The 13797-nt window shown below is 38.3% G+C and overlaps 1 protein-coding gene across 2 annotated transcripts; it reads right to left on the bottom strand.

Annotated features, from left to right (window-relative positions):
- Positions 1-452: 452 nt before the first annotated feature.
- Positions 453-13654, bottom strand: LOC121528764 (ellis-van Creveld syndrome protein). 2 transcript variants are annotated; one of them, XM_041816348.1, is made up of 20 exons: positions 13265-13654; positions 13055-13168; positions 12827-12913; positions 12503-12726; positions 11745-11829; positions 11528-11626; positions 10374-10502; positions 10095-10256; positions 9766-9982; positions 8943-9091; positions 8531-8629; positions 8235-8447; positions 7769-7878; positions 4286-4487; positions 3943-4167; positions 3701-3836; positions 2581-2683; positions 2352-2484; positions 2149-2245; positions 453-2071 (listed from the first exon to the last, which is right to left on the bottom strand). In XM_041816348.1, the coding sequence occupies exons 1-20, from the start codon at positions 13442-13444 to the stop codon at positions 1923-1925; spliced, it is 2913 nt and encodes a 970-aa protein (XP_041672282.1). In that variant the 5' UTR covers positions 13445-13654; the 3' UTR covers positions 453-1922. The 2 variants fall into 2 exon arrangements, with proteins under 2 accessions (XP_041672282.1, XP_041672290.1); XM_041816356.1 differs by having other exon boundaries at positions 2358-2484.
- Between the last annotated feature and the right edge of the window lie 143 nt (positions 13655-13797).

Here is a 13797-nt window from a genome sequence, read left to right as displayed (position 1 = left end):
AAAGCTCCTAACTGACAGTAAACCATGAGGTCGAGGGCAAATTGCCTGTTCAAACTGCTACCTACACATGGAGCTGTCTGCCAGACTGCAACCCTCCCAGACTTTTCACCATTACTCTGCATTATTATCCATAAAGGCTTGTACTTAAAACCCCATTAGAGCAGGAGAAAGGCAAAGCTTTCATCGCTGAGTAGTAGCACTCTGCTACAATCACAATGGACATCTCGAATACACCTGACAACCTACAAAGCAGCACATCCATCATCCCGTGTGCTCAGAAATCAATGCAGTGAATGAGCAGCAGTATGAAAAGCTATGCGAGTGTACATATAGAACTGAATTACTAGCCGTGAGGCTTCTGTACACCTTTTGATAAAGTTTAAAAGTTCAGTGAAGCTTTCACAAGACTTTATCATCATCAAAGATGCATATTTAATGGTTCATGAAATACAAAGAGATTTGAGAGAAAAATAACTTGACACTTTGCAGTGACCAACTTCAAGAACACATTTAGAGCACAAAACATAGGATACAGGTTAGACCAGTACATACAAATGAGGGCAGTATAATTGTTGCTTAATAAAATTAAGCCCACTCTACTTTACTTACTTACAGTGCATAGCAACAGTAATGTTTTACTATTGCATTAAGTACAGTAGCCCAGGGTGGACAAGCATTCATAACTTTATATACTGTCTTTCCGTGGATTAATTTGTCATTTTCCTTAAGACCCTAACTTATTTATATCATATCCCTAGAGTCATAAAAGCACAAAACAAGCAGAGAAAAAGACTGAACTTAAATCATTAATTTGTCTGGCCTATCACAGTGACTAGCTTATTGCTTGCTTACCAGAAAATTATTATTGAGCCAAGAATATAGCTGTCATCTCTGACAGCCACTCTCACAGACTGTCCATCTAAGACACAGTGTATCTCAGAACAGAAATAAATGCTATCTGAGTAAGCAGTCCGCTTACAGGAAAAAAGCTTGTCCTCAAGTCAAATATTCTAACACAACAAGTGTAGCTTACATAGCTCTGCTAGCTTTGAAAGCTACAAAGCTAGCAGAGCTACAAAGGTGATTGTGCTACATAGCTAATGTAGCTAAAACTATGCTCACAAAGCAGCTATGTAAGCTTTTAGCTACATTTGATAATACTACATACTACTTGATTATTTCAAATACTACATATTACTCTGTAATATATGTTACAGAGCTACATTGCTATCGTAGCTAATTAGCTAAACCTAAGCTGACAAAGCAGCTATGTAAGATATGTAGATAAGTTATCTACATAGCTACTTAAGCTTTAGCCACATTTGCTAATGCTCACATTGCTAAAACTAACTAAGCTACGATGGCTTATGTAGTAACGTCAATTAAGTAGCTAACCTAGCTTTAACTTTAGCCAAAGCTGACAAAGCTAAACCAAGCCATGGTTTAACTTCTTCTATAACAGGTCTGTACATAACTGAAAACCAGGTTAGACCTGATTCTTTCCTTCTATTTTATGAATGAAATGTTTCTTACTCTGTAATGTTTTCAATGTGATTATTTCATGAATGTAACTTCCTGAAATTGTTTAATTATAAAGTGAAACTTAAAAAATAAATCTTAAAGGGGAAATGTCATTGTACCGCCAAATTATGGCACTTCCTTTCTGAGATATACGCCATTTCAGATGAACAGTCTGTGGGAGTGGCCGTCAGAGATGTATGGTCCCCTCTCGGTTAACTTAAATTTATTTAGGGATGAAAAGAAAGAAAGTTGCATTCTCAGGAAACCAACTGATTTTAACTTGCTATTAATGGAAAACTAAGACAGTGAGATAAGTCCCAATTTTAGAAAGAAAATGGAAATTGCCCATTATCATAGGAAGAAGGAGGATATATAATACATGGATGTATATTGTTTAGGTATCAGTTGTGATGAGATTCTTGTGCTCTTTTCTTTGGTTTTGATTTCACCACTGGAGCTATATATGTTGGAGTCAGTGAAGGATTTAAGGCTGGGTCCAAAGCTGGGTTCCGGGAAAGCAGGTCCATTATGGTAGTGCTCTGCTCAGTGCCTGTTGAAATACAGCATCATGAAGGACCAATATAGAGGAGGGTTTATGTCTAATATTTCTCAGGTAGAGGTATTTACCAGTGTTGTTCTCATCATCGCTGGCTTCTGAATCTGGACTATGTAGTGTAATCCGAGCCAATGCTGCAAGCTCAGTTATAAAGTTTTCTTCAGTCTCCTGATGTAAAACAACATTATAGTGTTAACAGAATATAACCAAACAAGATTAAAAAACAAAAAATAGACCTGTTGTCTGGAGGGTAAGAAAAGAAGTCATGAAACACATTAACCATCAGCTGTGCTTTGATCCTCTCCATAGTCTGATCCTGGATTACTCTCTTATGCCTCAGTTCCTCATAGATCTTTTCCTGTTCCTGCTCACATAGCTCCAAAACCTTCCTTTTTTGGTGTTCAACCCTGAAGCACAAAAAACAAGGAAATGACCGGAATTATTTTAAGAATGGCAGACGTGAAGTGCAAAAAAATGTGCACAAGAGTGTAGTATATTCTTACCTCTGCTGGAACTCAGCAGAGGTGGGTTTCCTGCCCCAGTTCACTAGCTCCCTTAGCAAGGCTTTACTCAGCTGACTGCTGCTCTCTTCTTTCTCATTCTCCTCTGAAAGAAAGGGTTACAAAATTTAAATAAAGTGATATTACTTTTTGTAATCAAATCATTCTCTTAAAACTGCATCTGCTGTGGAGTTGGATAGGGAAAGTGTTTTTGTAAGGCTACCTGTAGGGTAGGTTCTCTAAGGCTTTTGTAAGTGTGTTTTTAGGCTAATACATAAAGTCAGTATAGGATCCTTTACAGATTATTAGGTACAACCCATTTCCTTAAAATGTAATACAATGTAGAAAAAAAACGGCATCTGCGTCAGCTTATCCTGCACAGGGTCGTGGGATTGGAGCCAATACCAGCTGCCGTAAGACAAGAGGCAGAGTATGTCCTTTACTAGTCACCAGTCAATCACAGACTTGATGTACAGAGACAAACAAGCTGCCATGCTCTTGCTCACACCTACAGGCAATTTAGAGTCACCATCTAACAAGCATGTCTTTGGTCCGTGGGAGAAAGCCAGAATACCCTGGGGAGAACTTTTTACTGTGAGGCAACAGCACTAACCTCTGAGCCACCATGAAAAGGCCACCTAAACTAAATTATTTATGATTTAATAACTTGAAAATGCACAGTGCACCAAGTCTAACAAATGCCTTGTAATTTAACTTCTGTTTATTTACATTTTCATGTCTTACTAAAAACAAACCGTAAAGGTAGCATAAAGTTGTGTAATGCTTTGCTTCTTTCATTTGAACAAGGGTCATATTTAACTCTTATCTGAACCATTTTAACATCAAATCCTAAGTATATAATGGACAGCTATATCATATATAATTGGCTTTTATCATTCCTGCACACCAGTCACCCCCAGTCATTGTTATTGTACAGTAGGCCATGTAGAGTGTTACTGTCATTGTTATTTAAAAAAAAAAAAAAAATAGTAAAACTGTAATGCCCATATCTCATATAGCTGATGCACACATATTGTCCAGGTAAGGGGTAATCACATCTGGAATAAAGTTGGGGATAGATTTGATGTGTGCATATGCATGCATGTTGTGTTTTTCAGTTCACCTTTGATTAAATTTGGCAGATCCTCTTGTAATTGTTTGATAATGTCCTGTAGGTGGGAATAATAGCTTTGGACGAGTGCAGTGAGAGAATCTTTGGTTATATACACACTTTCTGAGGCTGCTTCTATCAGGTGGTGCTAATAAAAAAAACAAAAAGGGCAATGGAGTTAGCAGATATACTTGGAGTGTTATCTTATTCTTGATTCATACAATGATCTTTACAGAGCAGCAACGCAAACCTACCTTCAGTCCATTGTCAAGTTTCTGAGTGCTCTCTAACTCAGTGTGAGAAGTCTCTATCTTCTGTTGAATGGCATGGCTGAGAGTGTTGCCCAGCACCAGCTGCGCGTGGCTCTGAAGAAGCTCTGTCCCTGTTTCTAGTTCAGAGAGAAATTCCTGATGGAAACTATGGCCCACCAGCTGACTCTCTGGACCCAAATGTCTCTCTGCTAGGCTGGCACTACTAGTCTGTGGTTAGTAGAGAAAAACATCAATCAACTGTCAACTTCAGCTGGACACCATCTCTATTTCCTTTGTTCTGAAGTGCTTTAAAGAATATATTAATATTTGAGAACATTAATCCTACCTTGATAATTGAATCAATGCAGCTCTGGGTTTTGTTGGGGTCTTCCATTAGCTCAGCTCTGAAATCAGTCTGAGAGAGTGCTTTCAGTTTTGAGAGCCTCATCTCTTTCAGCATGTGCAGACCGAAGTGTCTGACCACAAAGTACCTCTGCACTGCTACCAACAGGTGCTCGTGTTTCTTCTCTATCAAGCTTGCTACTTGGCTGAAAATAAAGATAAAATTGCATCATTTGGTGGTAGAGATATAGAAAAAAAGAGGTTGAGCAAGATGTTTGATGTGTGGTGGAAAATATTTTCTTTTTTACATTTCTTATCTTTAATCTTCTGTGTGTTGTTACTTGTATAGTTGATGATTGAGGTGCCTATTGTTTATCTAGTTTATTCCATTATTTAAAATGGTTAAAAAAAAAGGTCAAATGTAGAATATTAATTATGAAGTTTTGACCATATTTTTATTTAGCGCAAGGCTTATTTCATTTGAAGTACCTTGGCAAAAAGGAAAAAAAATCCTTTATTCGTCCTGATGGTAAGTGGCCAAATCTTAGGCCCAATCCCGTTTCTCCCCTTTACCCTCAATCTTACCCCGCAAGCTCAACCCTCAGTCTTAACTCGCCCCTCAAACCAAGTGTAAGGGCCATCTCATGACTTAGAAATGGGACACCCCTTAATAGCAGTTACGATTACAGACTGAAGAGGACAGGAATGTGCCAAAACGGTTGTAGTCTGTCGATTCAAAGGAAGAAGAGGAAGAACGAGAACATGTTAATATTCACACAAATAACATGTATAAACACTACAACCGCGGACATGTTCAACTGAAAGTCATCGTATAACATGGCCATTAGCGAACGCCAAACACCAGTTGTAACTAGGGTGGCCATTTCCACAGCACCAAAAAGGAGGACACTTTGCAACCCTTAGTGAAGCAAGAATAATCAAAACAAATAGGACTCTAGTGTATTCCCCACTACTATACAATTTTGTCCATGATACTGATGGTATCATGATACAGTGATTCTGAGATACTTTACTCATTGAAGAACAATTTGACCTAGGACCGCCCCTGGACAAAGGCCCCAAGCAGACTCTGATATGAGGCCCCCCACTATTGCCCAAACATACTCACTGAGCAATGCTCAAAAGTATCTTAAAATAACTCAAGTATATATTACTACAATAATGAGAAATAGAAAGCCTTTGAACATTTTTTTTATTCATTTTCACCTGCAATATGATTTTTAAAATAGCTGATCTGCGCGAGGAAGTTTGACAATGTTAATTAATTCCTGATCAGAACCAGTGCATTAACTTCACAGAGTTTTATCATAAATTCACAAACTGAACAATGATAGAAGTTGATGTTTGACAAGAGAGGTCGCAGAATAACGGGTGAATTTACTTGACAGACGTGATGAAAGTTTCTGTGCGGCAAGTATAAGGAGAAAGAGAGGGAGAGGGAGAGCGAGTGGACGCACGCACTTTATTGATCACGGATGGCACCAATTTCCAAAAATATATAACTAATGTGGGACGGCCAGGTAAAGTTTATGTTTGGTCAATGCTGTATATACATTACCAGGATCATATTTAATGTACAAACACTGAACTGTTGTGCAGAGAAAGAGAGCAATGGACAATATGCTGTGTTACATTCTCCAAAGGAGGACAAATAAGCGTCCGGCTTGAGGTTACGCCGGACACAGGGCATTGAAATTCCAGACACCCTCGTAGGCCCACGACGGCACAGTTACCAGCTTATGATCATAAATATAAAAGTAAATGTTACGCTACAAAAAGGCAAATAATCCATAAAATATCATTAAGCTAAGATATTGGAGTGGTTTTCGTAATTTTTAGACCTCTATTAACACAGAAAATTACATTTAAGGCTTGATTTCTTCCCCACATTCACCGCCATCTTTCTTTGAGTGATAACCCTTAAAACCAAGGGAGATCCAGAAACAGCTCAAAACTGAGGGAGATAATGCCCTCAATCTCACCCCTTAGGCTCAACTCTCGGGAGTATTGGGACCGCCCACGCACTTTGCGGGATCGCGCATTTTGAGACTGAGGGTTAAGATTGAGGGTTAAGGGGAGAAATGGGATTCAGCCTTAGTGTCATCATGTGATTTAGAACTCCAAATACCAAGAAGCAAGAAAAAAAAACTGCGGATCATTGCGCCAATACTTATAAAATATACAATATTTTCCTTATTATCACAGAGTGTGAATTTTAGTTTAAATTAATTTCACTTTGCTGTAAGACCCACAGATGGAGACTGTGTCTGCTTCACATGGATTCGTTTCTGTCCTTTTGTTACAGAGCACATCTTTATCACTTACATTATTTAATTATATAACTGAGCAAAATGAATGAAAGAAGTCAGGACAGCGCTCATATAACCATAAAATATTCTCATAATCAGTCACAGTTCAGGCTGAACTCCCCAGGACTTAAAAAGTTAATAAATAAACGCCTTTGTACATCGATCATACATTCCTTTATTAATATACTCTAGTCATCAATCCAAACTCTGTTTAATTATACCCTAGTAGAGGAGAGCTCTGACACTATGTGGATAAATTAGCCTGGGTCCCAACAACAAATAAAAACTGCAGTTTTAAGTCATTTAATTATCTATATTTGTGACCTTTCCTGTATCAGTGCTTGTTGTCTAACAGTCCTTTCATGCCCAATCCCCTGAGTTTTGGTGTCAGAAAGTTTCCCTTGACTTCCTTCCAGTTTTCATTGTGGTTCACTGCGGAAAACCTTTGTTCTGCCAGCTCATTTTTATGCATTTTCATTCATGAGGCCCTTTGCATTGACTGTTTAAGGTTGAATGTAGGTGTGTAAAAGGTGGAGCAGGAGGCAAATCTACATGTGCACATTTCCAGATGGATCAGGATTTATAAAAAGAGAACTGCGTGAAGATGTGCATGGTCACAGTTTTATAAATCTATTTCTGCCACATGCCATTTCTGGGGTTTAGATGTACATACACCTTTAGTCTGAATTTTATGCACTGTTTTACAAATGAGACCTTGCTTCACCTCACTTAAGAATTCATCTTGCTACTTCTTATATCTTGCTTCATCATCTTGAAGAAACAAAAGCACAGAGCATGCATGGCCATGAAACTGTGAGATAGTTAATTGTCCAAATAATTCTGAGCTACTAATAATGAAGGTGCTCTGAGTAAAATGGCTTTAGTTCCCAAATACCAAACGCCATAGTTCTGTAAGACTCCATAAGTTAAAGCTGAACGTCTAAACTTAAGTCAAATCTTGATTGTTTATTTCAAATCTGTTTTGGTGGTAAATAGAAGCGTCCCTGTAACTGTAGCACGTTACCATAGAGCAGCTAATTGCATACTATGGCATATCATACAAGTTTATAAATGAAAGGGTTAATGCAGATTTAGGTATTCTATAACATACTTCAAAGGCCAGGAATACCTTTTTGACATGGGTCACCCTTGCTCACCTGTTGAGTGTGTAGCTCTGTCTTGCTAACATGTCTCGTATGATCTTCATCTGCTGTTCACTCAGATGTCTGAGACAGGCCTGAACCAGAGACATCTCCTCATTCCACACCTATGGAAAAAGAGACTGTAGTCACTTCAGAAGAAACGCGGCTTTAAGTCTGGAAAAATCAATCTGCTTCCACGGATCTTTTTGTGGCGAGGTAAGCATTACAAATTCTACACAGAGAAGAGAATACTTTGACACTGCAGCTTAGAAAGGAGAGGAACACTACAAATAATGTGGTTGCCATAAACACAGAAACGTTTATCTATGTCTGTGGGTCCAGTGTGTTAATATGTTCTGTGTATGTAACCAGTGTCTACTCTTTTGTTATATTTACTTTAACATTTCAAGGATAATACTGTGATGCCGTTGCCCTTATCTGTTCTATGTTCATATATTGCCATCCTCAAAATGGTACCTACCTGTCCATCTTTATCCAGCTGAGTCTTCATGTCCTCCAGTTGCATCTTGGTAGCGCACTCTTCTTGCTCCAACTGTGCATCCAGCTCCTCCTCCAGATCCGACCACAGCTCTATACAGCGCTCAAGTGAGAGCTCTGACTGAGCAGGGACAGACGTGAGAAAAATGTCCTTAACTAGCTCCCCCAGCCTCTTTGACCAGGAGGTACGGAGCTTCTGAAAGGACAAGGACAAACACAAGAATAAGGAAAATACAATCACGAAAGTGCTAGATTCAGTTGTGTTATTAAGTTCTCTACCTTCCAATGTTCACAGAGGGCTTCGGTCATCCTGTCGTCCTGCTGCAGCTCCAAGTCACAAACCTGATGCCTGTGTTTCATCAGCATCTCTTGGTGCACCTGGAGGAAAGGTGAGACATCAGCAGATTAACATGGGTATTTATTAGTCTTCTTCTTTACCTTTTCCCAAAACTTATGCAGGGTCTGAAATGAACTACTTTACTTGAGTACACTAATAGACTTAAGTTAATTTCAACCAGAGTAACTGTTCCTTTACTTGAGTCCAATAGTACTGTCTCCACCTCTGCACTTATGAACACTTCTAATAAATCTAACAAAGATGTTATGGGCTAAAAAAGCCTCGTGCTTATTTCCCCAGTACAAAACCATTCCCATGCATCAATAATCTCTGCTCTAAATAGCATTTTCTGACCTTAGTGACTAGCTGCAGGTCAGTGTGATTCTCTTTCAGTTCTGGGGCTCGACTCCTCTCTTTGGCCTGGCTCCTCAAAAGCTTTTTCCTCTTGGACTCCAGTCTGCTGCACTTGTCATTCACCAACTCCTTTGTCTTCCTCTTGCACTCTGGAATAGCATTTTAAATAATTTCACTGTTTATTTCAAATAAATATGGAATTTACTGTTTAATTACTTATAAATATGTGATTTTTGATGCATTCCTAGAATATACTGTCATGTTCTGTTTTTTTGTAATAATGATGTTCAACATGGGATAAAATGCTAATATTTTGAAAGAATCCCTTTGTAGGTGCATGAAGGCTTAAATATTGCCTAAGTCAGGAAGGCAAATTCCATAAAAAGGTAACAAAAACTCAAGCTCTAGGATGCGTTCATACTAGCATACTTTTCAGTATATAGTGAAATCAGCAGCAATGAATAACATTTAGTGCAAAGATTTTGCACGTTTCTTTGCATGTTTCTGATGAGCAGTGTCTGTGCTGTCCTCAAAGAACCTGGCCTTATTTGAGTGATGGAGATGATTCCCAGAAAATGGTCTATTTTGAGAGAGCACATCATTTAAATCTCATAAGTAGGCTAGACATCATCTATTACCACTTGCTATTGGAAACATTCACACATTTGAGTAGTATCTGCATAACTGTTTCATTAGGCTCCATTCCAGCATACAAAAGCTTGCAACAAAGGCCAACAATTCTCTGACTGCTGTCCTCTGCCATAACCTGCTTGTAGTAAGCCTACTCTCAGGAAACAGGAACAATTTACATTAAGCATCTTACCCTCAGAACACTGCTGGAGGCCATCAGTCAGTGCTGACTGTATCTCTGATAGTATTTTTTCCATTTGGCTAAAGGTCAGGATGTCATCACTCGTCAGCTGCTCTAATGTTGTTGCTATCAAGCCCTGCCTCAGAGACATCTCCCGCTTCAGCAAAGCAGGTTGGGACTGAAGGAGCCCTGTCAGCTCCTCCCACCACAACAGCTTCTGCTGGATTCTCTGAGAGAAATGGAAAAGAATAGAAAAGTCCATGTTTTCCTGGTTCCTCGCATGGTGTCTGAAGAAATACAAGCAAAAGTTACTGTTCCAACAATAAGCAGTGTAGCTTTACCTTTAGCTCAGCTTGTTGAGCATTCATCAGGTGGTTCTCTACAAACAAGAGGGTCTGGATAAGAGAATGAATCACCTCCTGGGATTCATCCTGAGAGAAAATGCTGGTTTTCTTCAGCAGCTGCTGGCACAAGTCTTCCACCTGTTTACTGAAATGTCTAGACTGTAATGAAGCATGGACATCAGTTATCCTTTTAAAACCTAAAGTGTAAATAAAGTGGATCAAATATAACTGGTAATGGAATTACTGTTGAAAAAATATTCATCTCTTGGCTGTTACCACTTGAAGGCCGTGCTCAACTAGATCTTTTTGAGATCTCTCGATTTCTTCCAAAGTACAGGGAGCATCATCATTTTTCTCATTGGCAGTGTGACCTGCCAGCAACTGTTTCATCAGATCATTCAGTTCCTGAAACAAATGATATAATTTCTTATGATTTATAATTTATCATTAGTGTTTCTGTCTAGAGTCAGTTAAGAGCTGAAAAATATGTTTTATCTTTGTACAATGACATAAATGGGTATTTTTTTTCCACATGTTGTCATCATTAAACTGCAAAAATCAGTGTATTTTTTGTGTTTTATGTCACTGATTAATGCAAAATTTTCTATAATCCTGCTGAAGGGACAAGGGGGTATTACATGTTATTTGAAATGGCTTAAAAACTGAAATAGGGCTATCAAACAACTAAAATTTGTCAATTTATCTGGGAATTATTTTAGTAAATCTCTATTAATCTTTGAAACTCCACTTAGTTGGATCAAAAACTGTTTTTGTTTCATTTTTTGTCTTAAATAAAGGCCTCTTGTTTGGATACAGAGCTGCTTTTACTTAGAAAGAAAATAAGAAACTTTGGGTAGACTGAGAATATGACATTAACTTAACTACAGAAAAGGAACTTGTCATGGAATGAAAAGGAATTCGGGGATGTTTAAAAGGGGCCTTTTTGATAACTCAAAGTATAGATGACTTTTGACTTGTCCACTAAGCTGTCTGTGAGTTTTCTTAAGTGAGTTGTTACATTAAGAGACTTATTGTGCATCATTGTGGCTGCAGGGAGTCATTGCAGTGGCTTAAAAAAGAGTATTGAAAGGGACAATAAAGCATGCAGTTAATCAGGATTTTGAAAAATTATGCTCCAATGGATAATGGACCTTTATTAATCAATGCATTAACTTAGACAGCCCAAAGTTAAAAATATGAACCCTTTCAGAGAAATATTATATTTAGATCAATTTGTGCACCAAAGATATAACATAAATTTGTTTGTTAGTGAAATTTTAAAAAGTCAAAAACAGACTATATAGAATCCAGATTGTAACACTGTAAAATGCTGCAAAGTCCAAAAGAGACATAACTTGTGTAGATCAATGTATCAGCCCCAAAAAACACGAGTACAAAAAGCTGCTTGTCAATCATAGAGTTCCAACTACCTTTTCTTGCATTTGAACAATTTTCTTGGAGAAGTCTGCATCATTTTTGTCTTTTGGAAAACGGTGGCTGAATATTACTTTCACCATCCGAAGGTATACCTAAAGCAAGAAAAGGTATATAAGGAAGAATAAAACAACCATTCAAACTTAACACGATTTACAACCTACAAAGATAAACATTTTACTGCAGCAATAGAGAAAAATGGCAAAACCTCACTTGATATTTTTCTTCCTGAAGCTGGGAGCAATATTGCTGTATATCCTGCAGGGCCAAACAGTAAAGGCTGATCCTACCTTCAAAACTGCAGAGACAAAAAGAATAATGAGACTATAGATGATCTCTGGTTTTCTGCATATCACAGCAAAAACTTGAGTGCTGAATTCTCAATGTTAAACATTTCAGAGTTGATTTTAACTCCCAAAGTGTAATTTTCACTCCATTCTGAGTGAAATGACCTACAGTGTTGGAGTTAATTGACAGTGTTAATCCATTCAGTGTTAATCCAAGTCTGTAGAGATGTTTGATCTAAGCAACTCAGCGCAAATTCTAATTTTTAATCCATCTCCTTGCATCATGTTTGTCACTAGGCATCTTACTTTGCCACCGGCATTCAATTTATTGTGGTAATGTTTATGAAGTATGAAAAAAGCATTACTCAGTATCAATTACTAAAGTAATAAATACCTCATATTTACTCCCAAAGTTAAAGGAAATAACACAATATTGTGTAAAAAAAAAAAAACTTTAATGTGTAAAAGAATAACACTGAGAGTTGAATATTAACTCTATAAGAGAGTTACTAACACTTTCCCAAGTGTTATTTTAACTAAGGACCCTTTAGAATTATACAAACTTGGAAAAGGGGTTAAATTTGGCACTACAGGAGTTAAATCAAAACTGATGATATTGCTGAACACTTGATGTCAGTTTAAGATGTTTTATTTTGTCTTAACATCCAATGACAACTGTGATACCTTGGTTGTGTCAGTGTGTGAGGGTAGTGAGAGACCCTGGTGAAGCTCTGGTTCTGAAGGCTCTTGGGGACAAGTGTGGAGGAGATAAACTGACTGCTGTCGTCATTCTCCTGCTCTTGGCTCAGAGACTCTCCATCCGTGGAGGAGGACAACTCCTCGTTAGGCATGGCTGGAAGCTTGGAGTGCTCATGTAGGGATGGATTGGAAGCTCCATCTGCAAGTGGCTGGCAGAAAAAGCATGGACAATTAGAGTGTAATTGCACTGGCATGTTTGGCAGTTTTCAGGACAATTCCCAACCCAAAGCCTTGTATATGATGACTTACTCTATATTTTTGGTTGATAGGATAAACCACCTTTGCTCTGGATGCAAATGCAGCAACATCACTGTTTATGGGTGGCTGCTTCTTCTCCTGGACAGTGAGTAAAAAGAATTAATAGTTTGTACAGCAGCCCTGGATAAAGTATCTGTTGGGTTGAGTTTACAGGTCATTTACTCTATGGAAACTGCAATTTTCAGAGCGTCAACCTGTGAAAAGCAATTCTTGTCTTACTTTTTCATTATCGGTAACACTTGGAACCTCCTTTCTGCTGTTGCTGACACAGTCTCTTTGAATGTTTTCCAGATCTCCATCGTCAGGTTCAAGCAGCCGCCGTGCAATATAACCCTAGACAAGAGTGATGCATGACAACATCGGTATCTTAATAGTAACTAATGCACTGGAAAAACGTTGAATAATAGAAACGGTATTTTCTATGCTTACCTGCCTGGTCAAAAGCAAAGGTTTCAGGCAGAACACATATAGAAGAGCAGCGGCTAATATTCCCGATAACCCTCCACATACAGTAGACACTGTTAACAGCCCTGTGTAAATATGCAGTGACTCTCCAAAACTAACCAACACATCAGTGCCGCACTCAACTGTTACTTCTTTCTCTATCATAACTCCAGACAGTGTAGGAAGAGCAACCGTTAAACATTAGCAGCTTTTTCGACATCCAACGAGCCAATGTTTCCAAAACACATTTGCATGGCGAAAATATCTTCTCTCTGGGCGTTTACGACACCGTCTTTGCACGCATACGAACTGAAAAACACGTCTATCTTCTAGATTGGAAGTTTTAAACATAAGCCTCCAACTTTTTGCTCCAAAAGCAACACATTCTCCCCATAACGTCAAAGATGGTTCACGTTTTAACCAATGGGTGGGCTGAGATTTAAGAGGAGGACCGAGCTAGTAGAGTTAGCTAAACTATCACCGGAAAAACATTGATTGGTTTTTTCAAAATAAAATCA

This window comes from Cheilinus undulatus, linkage group 3 (genome assembly GCF_018320785.1).
Source record: "Cheilinus undulatus linkage group 3, ASM1832078v1, whole genome shotgun sequence".
In the NCBI taxonomy this organism is placed as follows: domain Eukaryota; kingdom Metazoa; phylum Chordata; class Actinopteri; order Labriformes; family Labridae; genus Cheilinus; species Cheilinus undulatus.
This window is presented reverse-complemented; position numbering and strand designations above follow the sequence as displayed.

What these genes read in the sequence shown, in the direction of transcription:
- LOC121528764 (XM_041816348.1), bottom strand. Translation starts at nt 13,444, where the DNA reads ATGATAGAGAAAGAAGTAACAGTTGAGTGCGGCACTGATGTGTTGGTT. An exon ending in CTTTGCTTTTGACCAGGCAG is followed by an intron (nt 13,169 to 13,264) that starts GTAAGCATAGAA and finishes ACTCTTGTCTAG; the next exon opens with GGTTATATTGCACGGCGGCT. An exon ending in CACACACTGACACAACCAAG is followed by an intron (nt 11,830 to 12,502) that starts GTATCACAGTTG and finishes TTGTCTCTGCAG; the next exon opens with TTTTGAAGGTAGGATCAGCC.